The sequence below is a fragment of the Anguilla anguilla genome, chromosome 14 (genome assembly GCF_013347855.1).
Source record: "Anguilla anguilla isolate fAngAng1 chromosome 14, fAngAng1.pri, whole genome shotgun sequence".
Classification (NCBI taxonomy): domain Eukaryota; kingdom Metazoa; phylum Chordata; class Actinopteri; order Anguilliformes; family Anguillidae; genus Anguilla; species Anguilla anguilla.
Window position 1 is genome coordinate 15,628,449 of NC_049214.1, and position 15,278 is coordinate 15,643,726.

A 15,278-nucleotide genomic window follows, 5' to 3' on the forward strand; every position below is an offset into this window, starting at 1 on the left:
TTATTTGGCCAAATAGTCTCAGTGAAGTGTAAAATGGCTAGCACTTCTTTTATGATCTCTCCACAGGGTACTTTATTAAACTAACAATTATATTATACTGTCAACTGGTGTGCTAATTTTTGATGACATAACCTGCCCTCCAGTTTCAAAACTCCACCATCCATCTCCCCCACCACCCCTAACTACCTAATAATTTTACATTTTTAACTCAACTACTCATTTAAGTTCCATAAACCACTGAAGCACTTTCTTTTTTTAGCACATTTTATTAGAGGCAAAATGGCAGTTGACTGATTAAGTGCAGTGTAATCAGATCAGTAATGCTTGAACAAGGTCTTGTTGTATTTGTTGTTTTGTTTTAACTCCTCTAAAAAGTCTTGTCCTTGGTATCTGAAAACCCAAACCTTTCTCACTTTGAAACTGAGAAACTGAACAAAAAGTATATGCAACAGGAATAAGGACTTTTATCCATTGATATAGATGATACATAACACTCTTATCTGTAATAAAGATTTAAATATGCCCCTGACTGTCAGTTTGTGACCACTGGCTTTTGGGGCCAGGGTTACAATGCTGAACAGTGGTGGGAATATTGTAGTTTATGTCCAATTTCTATGTCGGCCTTTTCTGGCCACATCTGCATTGAATAAAATCTGTGTTCATTTTGTTTCTGATTCAACTCCACCCCCACTTTCCTCCCAAAAAAAAGAAAAAAAAAAAGAAGGAAAAGGACACGTAGAGGCAAACCTTTTTTTTCCCTTTCTGGATCTAAAGCAGAAAAAGAAGTTACACATTAAGATTGGAAGTCCATGAGGAGGGAGAGTAAGGGGGTGTCTGGGCCTTAAGGCTGACAGGGCTGTAGATCTCCCTACTGAGCATGCTCCACAGCTGCTGTGTCTTCTCCCCCCTTCTTTTTCTTAGTTCGTCCTCTCTACATTGCCTCCCTCGTCTCTTTTTCTTTCCCTATCTCTTGCTGTCTTTGTCTCACTCACTCTCTTCCTCCCTCCCACCCTGTCCTCTCTGAATTGTCCCTTTCTTTTTCTGCCTTTTCTCTCAGTTTGCACTCAACATTTCCTCTGTCTTCTCTCAAAGGCTCCCTTCCTCCCACTCAGTTTTTTTCCTCTAAATTGCCACCATACTCCATCTCTCTTTTGCTCTCTGTTTGCTCTCCCTCCTTCCTAGTTCTTTTGTCTCTTTCTGTCTCAGTCTTAATTTTCTACATCTGTAACAATTGCATTAAGTTTGCCCCTAGTTACTTGTTGCAAATATGTGAGATATATTCATTTCTATCCCACTGAAAAAAATATGGACATTCAAGCATTTTCTTTCGCTTGAAATGTGTCCTTTTAAAACCAAGGAATTTAAATAGAGAAAGCGCAATACACACATCCAAGTTGTGCTGATTGTAAAAATCTAATTTGGGCAGCTGCCAAATTCATGAGAAATATGTTCTTGATAACAAAATATTTTGCTGAAGAATATGAAGTTGTGCAGGCCTCTACAGGCATTTTTTTATGTAGCACATGATTAATGAGTTGGTCATTATTTTACAATGTAGTTAAGGGGTGTAGCTGTCTAAGTGCATTCATTTTTTTATTCATTTACATACCTTTATATATTATATGCAGATTATTATTTGCTCTCACTACTATTTACCAGGAGAGATGTTGTTTATTATTCCCTCTGTGTGACCTCCATTCTGTTTAACACTAACAGCATTTTGGTGCCCTCAAGATATGCAGGTCAATAGCCATTGCTGAGCTTGATTACTTTGTGTCTAGGCAACTGGATAAACTGTTATGATGGTTGACTCATCCCAGAGAAAATGATTGGGCTCTTGTTCTTGATGGGCTCTCTTCGTGGACACTTGATTCACAGTTTCTCATTATGTAAAATGAATAAATGCATACGATTATTATTATTATTATTATTATTATTATTCTCATAATAATATTGAAGAGATCCATTGAGAAAAAAGCACAATTCGGAGAGACTCCATTGCTTTGAGATTAACCAAGATCAATTGTCATATAAATGCATGCAATGTCAACACTGTGACTTGTAAATAAGTCAATTTATAGGGTAACCTCCCCAACAGATAATGCTGCCAGTCACTTGTTATTTCTGTGTGTCACTCCCCCATCTGCCAAGGATTCAAACCTTTGCCAGTTAATAACATTCAGGCATCTTGTGGCCCCTCATACATATGGCTGGAAGCACAGCTTCAAGAATAAAAAAGAAAGAATAAACCCTTATAGTTAATGTTTTCCAGAAGGCAGTGAGTGAGGTCATGTATTATATTTTAACAGTTTCTTCTCTCTTTTTGCTACTCTGTGCTGGTTCAGTCCAGGTCTCTGTTTCTAATTACTGCAGTGAGACAGGATAGCCATTTTGTGGCCTCCTATCCCTTGTCCGCAGTAATGTTGAATGATTAATTTTTTTCTGAGTGGGACACTGTCCCTAAGGGGTATGGAACAGTGATTCATGCCGATCTCTTATCATAAAGTTCAAGAGCATGTTTAGTTCTCTCCATCCATCCGCGGGGAGTTATGATGCATATGTCTTTATAGCTCAGGGACCTTATGTCAGATACAAAAAGTGAATAAAGGTAAAAAAAAAAAAAAAAAAATTGGAATGCTCCCTCCTTACATGATATACTTTCTTGGAGTCAACCACTCTGCTCGGACATGCAGTCATTAAGAAAACATTTGGAAGAAATGAATCATTCCAAGCGCTGAGACCATACAGGAATGTGGGAAAAGAGGTCCACAGCTTCCATGCTGAAGTCCTGGTAGAAGAAGTGCTTTATTCGATTGTTACACTTGACTTTTCTCAAGCTGGTCTTGTCAAAACAGACCAGCTTTTTCCCACATTGGAAATGACTTCAAGCTTTCCCTCTGGAGAGTTCAATAGGTGAATGGACTGCAGTAGCTTGTAAGCAGTACATTTCTGTTTAGGATGAGCAAATATGTGGATGTCATTCAGAACAAATGACAAATCTGATCAGTTTGCATGGTAAAATAAAAAGTCACTATTTCACCTGCTCTGCATGCAACCATCTCACATGATCTCAATATGTCTCCTCTCTCACTACAATAAAAAGAGACACAAATGTACAACCTGGAGACAGAAAGGGTTATTTCCAAACTGCCTTGCTTTTCAATTCTCAGTCAAAACCGCAAGCCAGCAGTAATCTGCTGAGCCTGTCTTCTCTTCTTTAAAGAGAGCGGGAATGATATTGGTCTGCTCCAGTGCCCCATGTTCCCTGACCCCCCTCCCCTGTTCTCTGGAGCTGACAGGCTGTGGTATCCTCATATGTGGCCATACTGCAAGCCCTAGTGGTCTGGCCTGCTCCTGAAGGCGGCGCGTGTAGGCCACAAGGGCTCATTGCCAAGTGTCGGCAATGCCAGGGCTGTAAAAACATATGGGTGAGGAAAAAGTGATGCACTGCAGTCAACTTACAGAGTGGCTTTTTTCATCAACTTGGCACTGGGCTCCCTGCTATAATTAGGGCTACAGTGGCTGGGTGGTCCCTTCTTATAGAATTGTACAATTAGGAACAATTATAATGGGGAAGGTGTGCAACATAATATATAAAAATGGAAAAAAATACTAAATACAATTTTGAAATATGAAACTGAATATTTTTCTTACCCTCCTTCCCAAAATGGTTTGTACCAGATAGGTTAAAGATTCATTAAGATGACGCTTAATAAATAATAATAATAATAATAATAATTATTATTATTATTAAATTAGTACCTTCCTCTGAACTGACAAGCTGTTCATCATGTTGTTACCTTTCATTTAGGTAGGATTCTCTATTTCTACAGCTTGGTCTGTTTTGTCAAAGCCTCTGGCAGTTCCTCAGGAATGCTCCTTGTTCCATTGTAAGATGTTTAAATCTGGGATGACAGGCTGGTCATTATCTCAGGGCGCTTGTAAATTCTACCTACCTGGTTGATAGGAAGGTTAACAATGCAGACCAGAGCCACTATTAGCCAGTACTGTTTTACCTTCCCTTTTTTATATTAAAGAGTGTGCTGTTTGGGTAGAAAAGTACTCATAACGATGAGGGCTGAACGCATGTGCTATGTTAGAGATTAGTGAGGAATGCCAGGATAGCGAAACTGGAGACTTCCTAGATTAAAAAATAAAAAAAATAAAAAAAATAACCTCTAAATCCAATAATATCTGAGGAGTGCTGCATACCTCTATCAAAAGCTGCTTATTTTCAAAGTGAAAAAGTAGTTCCTATACATGGTTACTCTGCATATAGATTTATAATAGTGGGTTTCACCAAATGGAATTGCATTTGAATCCTCTAACAGAGTACCTTTGTCCTTTGATTTCATAGCAAAAAGCAAATAGACACAAGCATATAAATAAAGCCAAAATCTCTGCAAGTTCACTGACAGAGATTAGCAAGACAAACTGCAGTTAATGCGCCCAGTCTGCAAAACACCACCAGGAGGTGTGTGAAACAGCAGCCAGGGATAGCTGGAGTCTTCTAGAAAACTTGGCTCTTGCAGACATTTCCTGGTACTGCCAGTAAGTGTTAGACATTCATTTTTTATGGGATAATAGCAAAAAAAAAGATGCATAGTAATTGGATCAAGGCCAAATACTGTATTTTGATGAATCCATCCATTAATATTGTTAAAAGTATTTTTTTTAAGACTGCCAGTGGTGTTGGAACACTTAATAATTTAACTAAAGCAAATTCGTAAAAACGTCTGACAAAATCTGCCAACGTGTAGTTAAATAGACAGCAGAAAAAGGAGAAACACTGGCATGTTTCCAATGTCCTAGCTGACTTGATGTACGCAATGTGTACTGACAACAGGGACATTATTTTGAAATGCTACCCTTAATGAGAATGTACAGATATACTAGTGACATACATTTTTTTAACCATTTAAAAATTGTACCTAAAAACTGTGGGGTTTTGATGTGACAGTAACACTAAATGAAGGTTCTTACTTCATATGAAGGCAGGTAGTATTATGGCATCTGTTATGATTTATTACTAAATGGATTTGTGCATCATTACCAAAAAGAACACAGAGTCTAATATTGGATTATAAAATGTTATGAGCAAGGAATATATATATATTGTGAAATTGAAAACTGAAAACTGAAACTGTCAAATGGTCTGGAACTGGTTGTTTTATTTTCAGATAGTGGGAATATTGATAGGTTAGTGAAGTTAACCATGGAAAATATTGTGTGTTGACTTTGGGAACATTGTGTCTCTTCGCATGCCATGATGTGTTGGGATTAGCAGCAATTTCCGCTGTTTTTTTTTTTTTTCTTTAGTTTTCCATTCTGAAAGATCTCTTTGCTCTGTGTGGCCTGCTTCTCTTCAGCAAGTGCGCTGTCTTAAGGCACAGTGGTCTCCCACAGTCTGTTCCCTCTGACGCTTGTACTGATTCATCCATTTGATGTTTGCTGTCGCAGTGTCTGGAAGCCAGATTTAGCTTCTGATTGGCTCATAGTTGGACGAGTAGTTCTCTGTGGGTTCATGATTGGCTTTCAGGGCGTCTGGGAGTACACTGGGTCTGCAGAGGCCATGGAATTTCCTCTTGTTTTTGTCTGAATGTTATCTGATCTGAAATGCAAGGCTGCCAGCACAAACTGTGGCCATCTTACTGGCACTTGGCTTGCAGCACCCTCCTCGACTGCTTTCTTAATCCATTGCACCCAATTCCTCAGAATAAATCACCCAGGAAGAGAACCAGCTCTCTCAGGCACGATTCAAGTTAATACAACAGTCTTCTCTGAGCATAGAGTAAAGACGCTCTACCTTTTTTATGGCCTTTATTGGATCAACTACTAACTCGGTGAATGAAGGTTAAAACATTGTGTTGCTGGTCATACATGGCTTGAACAAAATAAAATTCTGTTTTGACACAGCTAAGATTGATTCTCCATTATTTATAAACTTTGATTATTATAAGTAAAGTGCACTCTATCCTTGAGAGTGGTAGAATGGCCGGTCTCTCAGTTGGAGTGAATTCTCAGTCACTCTTCTCCTGAATGGGAGCCTCAGATGACATGAACAGCACAAACTCACCCCAGGCTATCTCCAAATAGGCAATTACCTAGCCAGAATGAAAGTGGTTCAATAGCCCATTGCAGAAATGGTACGCTGTGGAGGTCAGATCAGTGTCACATTCCTCAGAAACTACAGACCCCCCTGATAACCTGTGCAATAATGGGAGGAGAGAGAATGGTGTCTGCTGTTAAGAATTCCTTCCTTTTTCCTGCCTTACATTCAGAAGAACAAGAGCTATTCCTTTCACCCCCAGCCTTCACCCCCATGTTCCAGAAAGGGTTATTCGTTTTATTTCCATTGTGAACTCACACAGTTAACAGGTCCAGTTCATTACCTACATAAATCTGTGATACTGGTGTGAAGGCAAAGATAAGACAGTGAATAATCACTGTATGAGTTTGAGCCAAACTCTGGTATTTAGAAAATAGAATTTAGTAAGAGGTCATTTGACTCTGGCATATGTTTGTAGTTGCATGTACTGGTTGATTAAAAATTGAAAGTGAAGCAAGCTCGCTGTTTATACTACAGGGCTAATACATTTATTTCAGCACAGCCATGACAGTACTTTAGCCGAAACTGGATCTTCATGACTACACAAATACACTTTTTGAAATCACCAATAACAGCTGTACAATAGAAACCATCATTGCAAATCACATCACAAGTCACATTAATGTCTTGTAATAGGTAGACATATCATATGAATGAAAATGACTGAATAACGTGCGCTGATAAGGCCAGGGGGAACACAGATGATGCAGTACAGTGAGCTCCATAATGTTTGGGACAAAGACATGTGGTCAAGGTGCAGATTCTCAGTTTTTATAAGAAGTGCTATAATGTATACATGGTGAACCCAAAGTGTATAAAACAATCCTTACATAAAAGCTGAGAATATGCACTTTACACATATGAATTATCAAATTACAAATCTAAAATTATGGAGTAGAGAGCCAAATCAAGAAAAAAATATGACTTTGTCCAAACATTTTGGAGATCACTGGATATGGAGGTTATTTATTGGATATATGACTGCTTGCTGTCTTTAGATGGTCAGAAAATATACTTTGGAACACAGTAATAAGTTTTCATCAAAAGATTGATTAGACACCTATAGTATATATTTGTAAGATTAATAACCTTCAAAATAAAGGTAAGTGCAATGTTCACAAATAAGGAATTTACCAGTATATTCACCACTGCAATTGCACCCATATAGGAAATTAAGCAGACTACTTTTAATGTGGTACATATTATAATCCCTTAGATTTGTTACCTATCCACCTGGTCAGAGTTGTTAGAGTTTGGAATGTGTGTATGTTTGCCAAGGCTGGCATATCCCTAAGGTCAGAGTGGTCTTCTAAACAGCACTTGTGGAGGGTCCTTGAAATTGGCTCTATACTTTTTTTATGTCTTCAAATTCTCTCCTCAGACAAAACTGGAAAACACATTATCAAGTTTTTGCTGTATTTATTGGTAGGTCAGCCGTAAGGCCAGCCTTCTGCACTGCCCCTTTCCATAAATTGCTCACAGTCCCAAGATTTTTATTGTATTTTTTTTCTGTGAAGGACATGTCGGAACAACACTGCAATAAATTACTAGACATTGTTCTTGGAAAATGGAAAATGATTCTTTCATGTACAACCCAGTTGATGCCACACCTTCAGGGCACATGCTCGAGGTTGTATGCATACGCTTCAAAGTATGTATACAGTTATTTTTATGAGTTCCTCTGCATTTTTACCTGAGCTGCCTGAGGGATACAGCAGACAAGTCTGTGGTACAGCTTTTGTGATTTTAACATTGCTGAACAGCATATTGTATACCATGCTTCTAGACTACAGTATTGTGCCTGTAAACATCTTATTTGCATGACTCATTAGTACCTAAATTATTCTGAAAATAATATTGACCTCATGTAGGCCTTTGTTAACATTGTCATGTTTTGACTAATGACGTAACAATTTAGTATGATTGAAACTAAAATGGTATAAAGATGTTTTGCAGACATTTATGGTTGCAATGAAAGTGAAATGGTATAAATGGTATAAAGATGTTTTGCAGACATGCAGAACAATGCATTGCAGGCAATGCAAGTGAAGCAGTAAGTATTGTACTGTGAAGTGTATTGTACTGTGTTTCGGTTCATATGTATCTGATTTACAAATAAAAATAAAATAAAATGCATCTGCATCCCATTGCAAATGTAATGGAGAATTGTACTATGCTGTTGTGTTGATAATACTGTTGACAATTTAATTCTCATAAATATAACTCTCAAAATAAAATAAGCAAGTGATGCACATGGATGATTTATATAGGCTGCTAGCAAATAGGAGATCGGTTGTCATGACATTCGGTGGTCAAAGTCCCTATTTCCCATGACCCTCTGATAATACTGATATGTCACAGTCAGCTGTATAAATCTAGTCTCCTTCCATGCATAATTCTACCACCTTGTCTCCCCTTGGGCCAAGCATGGTGTCACAGTCTCTTCAGATATCAAAGGTACAAAGCTGAAAGAAAAAGTAGAGGATGGCTTTTTAACTAAGCCACATACCACGTGCTTGAAGCCCTCGTTAATTTCTTCTTCTTTCCTCTATTTTTTCAGTGCACAAACTAGCCTAAGCAAAGTTTGCCTCTGTATCAAAAAGAGGCAGCCAATCACCCATTACCTTTGTGTGGGAATCTTTTTAATTCCCCTGCTCATTGTAGCATTCAAAATGTGGTAGAATAATGGTCATTATAGAAACCGTGGGTATATATATTACTAATTCTGAGGCCAAAGGTTCAGTCTCTGCCAGTGAGAAGGTCAGACAAAGGAACAGAACTCTTCTTAGAAGCTTTTTGTCTGTGGGGGTGTGTATTTATGTGAGCATCCTGCTGGGACTTTAATCAAGTAACGACCTAAGGTCAGCTCCATTGCCCTCTGCCTTCCCCCAACATGTCATGGCTTGAAATGCATTTTTACTCAGTCGTCATGTATTAGGATACTTAATGTGTACCCACATCAGGAAATAGCCAGGTTTATCTTGCAATTAGTCTTTAATGTATGCATGTGTATATTTTAATTTGTTATCAGTGTAGCCAACTTTTTTGACAGGTTTTTGCTGGAGACCAGTCAGTTTGTTGCTTGAAATTGATGGACAACATTATACAGTAATGCGAAATGTGATCATGTGTTGACGTAATGACATTACTATGTGTCACTGTGAGTTAAACCAGTCAACAGAATTTGACAGAAATAAGCAGTCAACCTTTTCTTTACTAATTTTAATAATGTATTTCTACCTGGTTACATTTTATTTTCCTGTGCATACAGCATGTCCAGGTTAACAATGGTCCTTTTCTGTGACTTAAGAAATGCGTTTGTGGCACTGTTGAGCTGTTTGAAATACACATCACTTCACAAAGTCAGACTGTGCTTTCTGTGCCAAAACTGAAATTCCATTTTAACAGGCGTGTTCTTCCACCAAGCTCTGATTTTACTTCTAACAGCCAAAAAGGAATGGCATGCTGTTTTCAGAGGAGAATAAAAAAGGAGGTATTAAAGACAGTTGATTTACAGGCTCTCCATGTAGAACTGGGACTCCTTGGCTCTTTCTAGTCTCTGCTGGACTCTGGGACTGCTCAGGACCAGATGTGCGACAGACTCCTCTGTTCCATCACAGTATCGGGGCATCCAGGCAGCGTGATTGGTTGCCGTCTTATGTAAATCACCAAATAAGGGTTTTGGGTGGTTGCCTGGGGTCAGGAAACACAAAGAAACTTGAGGCCAGCCTGGGAGAAAATAGTGTTATTTGTGAGAAAACTGCTTTCTGATTTGTATATTGTAAAGCTGATGGTTTAAAAAAGAAACAGAATATTATTTAATGCTATACAAAAGAAGGAGAAAAAAATCTGTACTGCTCCACATATGCACATAGATACCAGCGCTTGGATTCAAATTCTAAGAAAAGGAATTTCCTTTCAACTGTTATATTTGTTGAAGGCTTATTTAGATTATTATAATGGTGATACTTTATCACGGTGTTCAATTATGGTATTTCAACACATACTGCATTTCAATATTTTTTTGTTGCCAAAGATGAGAACCCCCACCGTCTAAAGTATTTCTGATTGCAAACATGTTAACAGCAGCTATTCAAAATGGCCTCTTACTCCAGCTGTCGTCTGTCTCCCAGATGTGGGCCGTGAAATAAAGGGAAACATTTAGACTGCAGAAACATGCGTGCAGATGTTATTTCAAGGGAAAGAACCGAGGCTCCTCGCTCCGGATCTGGCAGACGCATTAACTCTGGGAAAGTTTTGAGAAAGCGATTTAAAGTGGAGTCCAGAGAGAGCATGCTCTTCTCATTACCCTGTTCTTCAAGGACAGTGGTGCTGCTCCACTGGAAACGCTCCACATTTTGCTCCTCAGCACCAGCAGGGGAGTGGAAAACCTTTGGGTTCCATATATATTCCAAGGCTGCCTGCATCACTTCCTGCACTGTACATAAATCCTGTTGCTCATTTTGACCAGGATATCAGAATATATTAACTGCCATTGTTTATGTTATCTTTAAGACAAGATGATGCTGTATGATGATCTGTTTGACATGTTTTGCTGACTGTGCATATTTGGTTGTGTGCTTGACTAGAAGAAGCCATGTCTAATTTCAGTTACTCCTCTCATTTTTGTGATCTTTAAAAAAAAAAAAAAAATGCCTCTGACCCAAAGTGACATTTGCAACACATTAATATTCAGAGAGCACACTCCGTCTGGAAGCTATGCCCTTGGGGTCTATTTTCTTTCATCATAAGGAACTATTGTTATTGGTTTCTTTCCTTCTTTGACTCAAAGCAGAAAATGTGGCAACCACACAGCATACACTTTTCATTTATATTCAAAAGTGCATGGACAAAATTATTGCAAGTTTGTATCTTTTTCATTGTTAAACAACATTGGATGAATCTGGCATATGATAACATAAACCTTCCTGCCCACCAGCTACGGCCTTTCCGGAGGACTTCTCCATTCTGACCACAGTGAGGCCAAAGAAAGGCAGCCAGTCCTTTTTGATGTCCATCTACAATGAGCAGGGAATCCAGCAACTCGGCATGGAGGTGGGCCGCTCGCCAATCTTCATGTATGAGGATCACATGGGCAAACCTGGCCCCGAGGACTACCCGCTCTTCAGAGGGGTCAACCTGGCTGATGGAAAGTGAGTCCCAGCCTGCTGTGAGCCCTATCCTTGATTCTGTCCATCAGGATTGTGTCTCAATTCTTCCTGTATGCTGCTAACACATCTCGCCTGAAACTCCTATTTCAAACCAACTGCAATTTACACACGTTTCTGTCATGAGCACAGGAGACATGAGAAGTTTAATCCTGGATTACATGTATCACTTAGTCTGAATGTTTGTATATCCTTTGATTATGGGCAGGTGGAAAAGGACTTAATAATTTTGACATGCAAAATAGACTACCCTGGGGCTTGTCACATGGTATTTTACCAGGTCTTTTACATTTCAATCAACACATCCCCTGTCTGTCATGGAGGCCTTTCACACAAAATACTTCAAATGAACCTGCTTGACTTTTCACTCTGAACATAAAGAGCAGGACCCCTCCCCTTCTCTGGGTCTTCTGTCTTTTGCAAAAAAACAAAACAAAAAAAAAAAACATTATAGAGCCAGAATTTGTTGGATCTTCATTTCCTACCCTGTTATGCAAAACTAATGTCAGAATAATTGCATTCTGGGTAATGATTGCAATGGCAGTTGGCTATGAAGGAAATATAGTTAGTGCACGTGCCTTTTGTTCTCATATAGTAATGTGTAAAACTGCATGGCCAAATGTTCTGACTAGTGCATTTCCAAATCTGTGTAAACGCCCTGCTTCTTTTTTGCAAGGAGGTTAGATGGAGCCTGTATTAAACCTTGTCTACTGTCCCTCAGGTGGCATCGAGTGGCTATTAGTGTGCATAAGCAAACCATCACAATGATATTGGACTGTAAAAAGCAGACCAAGAAGACCCTGGCTAGAAGTCCACATCCCATCATTGATACCAAAGGCATTGTGGTTTTTGGAACTAGGATACTTGATGAAGAAGTCTTTGAGGTAGGTCAAGAATATGTTTACCTTCAATTGTAAAAGGATAATTGGTAAAGGGGAAATTCATATTTTTTCTTGATAGCTTGCATTGTAATGTTGCACAGATTTGGTATCTGCCTGTATTCCACTATGTTTGGGTTAAATAAGCTTTTCTTACTCAAATAATTTCTTCTTTGTAAAATGTAAATCAGATCTTTAAATCAGTCATCACTGTTTGAATAGCTCCAGCTCCTTGCATAAATTAGCAGAAATAATGGCTTGGAGGAAATGAGAGCCAGATGGATGCATTTATATGATCAGTTTTGTCACACAGAACAATGGGTGATGTTTATGCTTGTTTACCAGACGAAAACATTGTTTAAGGGTGTTGTTTAGCCTTGTTCAACAGAGGGATTCTTACAATTAGAAACATGCCCCACTACTGCAAAGCAACAGGTGGAGGCAGGCATTGAGATCTGTGCTGTTTGCATAGCTTAAGCTTCAGCTTCAGCCAGGTCCTCAGCCTTTCATGCAGAAGCTTGAGATGCTTCCACACTTATGTTTACGGATGTGTTTAAAGAAAACTGCACTGTAAGAGAAGTGTTTCCCTGCATTGTCTTGTGAGATGTAGTATGGCTTGAATAAGGCCAGTAGACAATAATGTCTGCTTCCAAAAGACTTTACAGAAATTGAGTTAAGAAGAAAGCTAATGTGTGGAAGACAAGCAAGTTGTAATATGAGTTGTCAAGGATGTCTGTTACTAGATAATGGTTGTAATATGTTATGCCTTCATAAAACCTGACTGAGCTGTGTGAATGATTGTATAAAGAAGATGCACTGTGTGTTTTGCTAATAATGTAGAAATTATCTTATAGTCACAGATTACTGTAAGGTTATTAATGAAGGAAAGTAGCCTCAAATTACAAAGGAGCCGGATCTATTGAGAGCATTCTGTAGAATGTTGGTGTTACTCCATTATTCCAAGGCGAATTACTGTTTTCCATTGGAGTAATTTTAATGTTGATGGCCTTGATATATGTAATTGTAAATATTTTTGTCAACTGAGGAAGTTATTTTACTTTTAGAAATGGAGCGCACAAGTTGCCAAAAGGCCTAACCTGCAATACAGAGATATATGTAATTCATAAGCTTGCTCAATTCTTCTGGGTCACCAGCTAAAGTATATTTGATATCAGTCTGGAGATATTGCTCTTTTCATTTTAGTTTTTTTTAGCTTGAAAACATTATCTGCATTTTTTCTATCATTCTCCCTCCCTTTTTAGATTTTCTTCTGGAAGAATACTGCAAAGAGTGATTATATTTTTAATGATATGAGACAGAGTATTTCTAGCAGCTTGTCACGCAGGCTATTATCAAACACAGATAGCTGATTGATGTATGATTGTGGTTTGCTGTGTGCGCGTGTGTGTGTGTGTGTGTGTGTGTGTGCGTGTGTGTGTTCATGCATGCATACATGTCTGTTTGTGTGTTGGTCTGTGCAAAAATAAAATGGAGGCAATTCGGAATGCCCAATCATATACTGCGGAGGGCACTTCATGCACAGCTTTAGCAAGCAGACAATGGGCGTCTGATCAGCCAGCGATGGTCACAAGAAAGCAATGAGGCCAGCTGACTCACCCCTTCCTAACGCTGCTCGATCATACTGCCAATTATGCACTGACCTGCGCAGCAAGCTTCCACAGTATCAGAATTGGCATGGCTCTGATTTGATGCAAGCACTAGAACAGTGCTTTAACAGAATTAGCCATCCAGTAACCCATAAAAATATACTTATGACAATATGGAACTTGAATATCTCATTTGGGTTTAGATTACAATAAAACACTATGTGGATATCAGCCATGTTGATGTGGATATTGTAGTCTGGAAAATATCATCTCTGCAAGATGATGTAACATAGGGTAAAGGTTACCACTCTGTACCATCAAATTACAATAGTAGAACAATGATGTAGCAGATATCTAGTTGATTCATATATATTTCTGAGAATTTTTAGAAAGAAGATTGCCGCAAAAATGTATTTTTCCAAATATAATTGATGTACTTGCATATTCACAGGTAATATGATGTGACGGAAAGATTCTTTTTTTTGGCAAACTAAGTAACAGCCTAGTTAAGCCCGCAAAATAAAACAACAAAATTATAAATTATCCTTTTGTGACGAGATTTTCCTAACGTAATAACATTCCTGGAATATTGAATGTTTTTTTTCTTTCACATTATCATCTTGTCAGAATCCAATCCTCCAGATGCTTGTGCTAATCCCTTTGTTAATATCTGGGGATTAAGGATGAAATTCTCAATTGCAATTAATATTAGAGCTTGACTGATAGGTTTGATGTAAAGCCAGTGCACCTTTTAACCTACAGCTGCTCTGAGAAGGAAGGCACACGTTAAGTCAGGTGACATCTCATCATTTCAGAGCACTGTGGGTAGATAATATGGCTTTGTTTTCCTAAGGATTCCTTTAAGTGAAAACTGTAAAGAGCATTTTTTTGTTAGGTAAATGAATACAGCAGTCATTAAATAGAAACTATTTGCTATACAAGCACCAAACAGCAAATGTAAATGTGTTCTGTGTGATCTAAGAGGTCAGCATAATTGTTTTTTTCATGGTCAGTGAATATCATGTTTTTTTCTCTTACAATTATTCAAAATGAGTTTTTCCTTCAAAATCTTACTTTGAATTACTACGTGACATCTTTGTAAATAGCACTACACAAAATAAATACTGATCAGCTAGGGGATGTGACTCTCATTTGTTACTCTAGTAGCTTCAGCAGAACATAGAGGGCACTAAAAGAAGCCTGTGCTGTGCCCCTAATCCCACTGCTCTGCAGACATTCTCAGTCAAACTGCACTCCGCCAGCAGCAAGGCAGCCAGCAGTAGCTACTGCTCTTTTTAAAATAAGGCTCTTTTTAAATGAATCGGGTCATAAAACAATTAAGCTTCTCGGCCCAAAATACCTTCCCAAATGAAGTGTCTGCTTCTCCTGTCGTTTCAACCCCCCACCAAGCGATCCTGACCCCCGTCACTAAATTCCTTTGCCTGTTCATCACCCTCAAACTTTTTATTGGGTCACCAATCTGCTCAACCAGCCAATAAGGGTCGCCATTCATGTA

The 15,278-nt window shown here is 38.6% G+C and overlaps 1 protein-coding gene across 2 annotated transcripts in view; it reads left to right on the forward strand.

The window, feature by feature from the left end:
• Window positions 1-15,278, forward strand: part of col5a1 (procollagen, type V, alpha 1) — a 100,107-nt gene that overhangs the window by 21,501 nt on the left and 63,328 nt on the right. For both annotated transcript variants that reach the window (XM_035390597.1, XM_035390598.1), the window contains exons 3-4: window positions 11,049-11,262; window positions 11,999-12,161. In XM_035390597.1, the coding sequence (XP_035246488.1) occupies window positions 11,049-11,262; window positions 11,999-12,161 (377 nt within the window). The remainder of the gene's footprint in view (window positions 1-11,048; window positions 11,263-11,998; window positions 12,162-15,278) is intronic.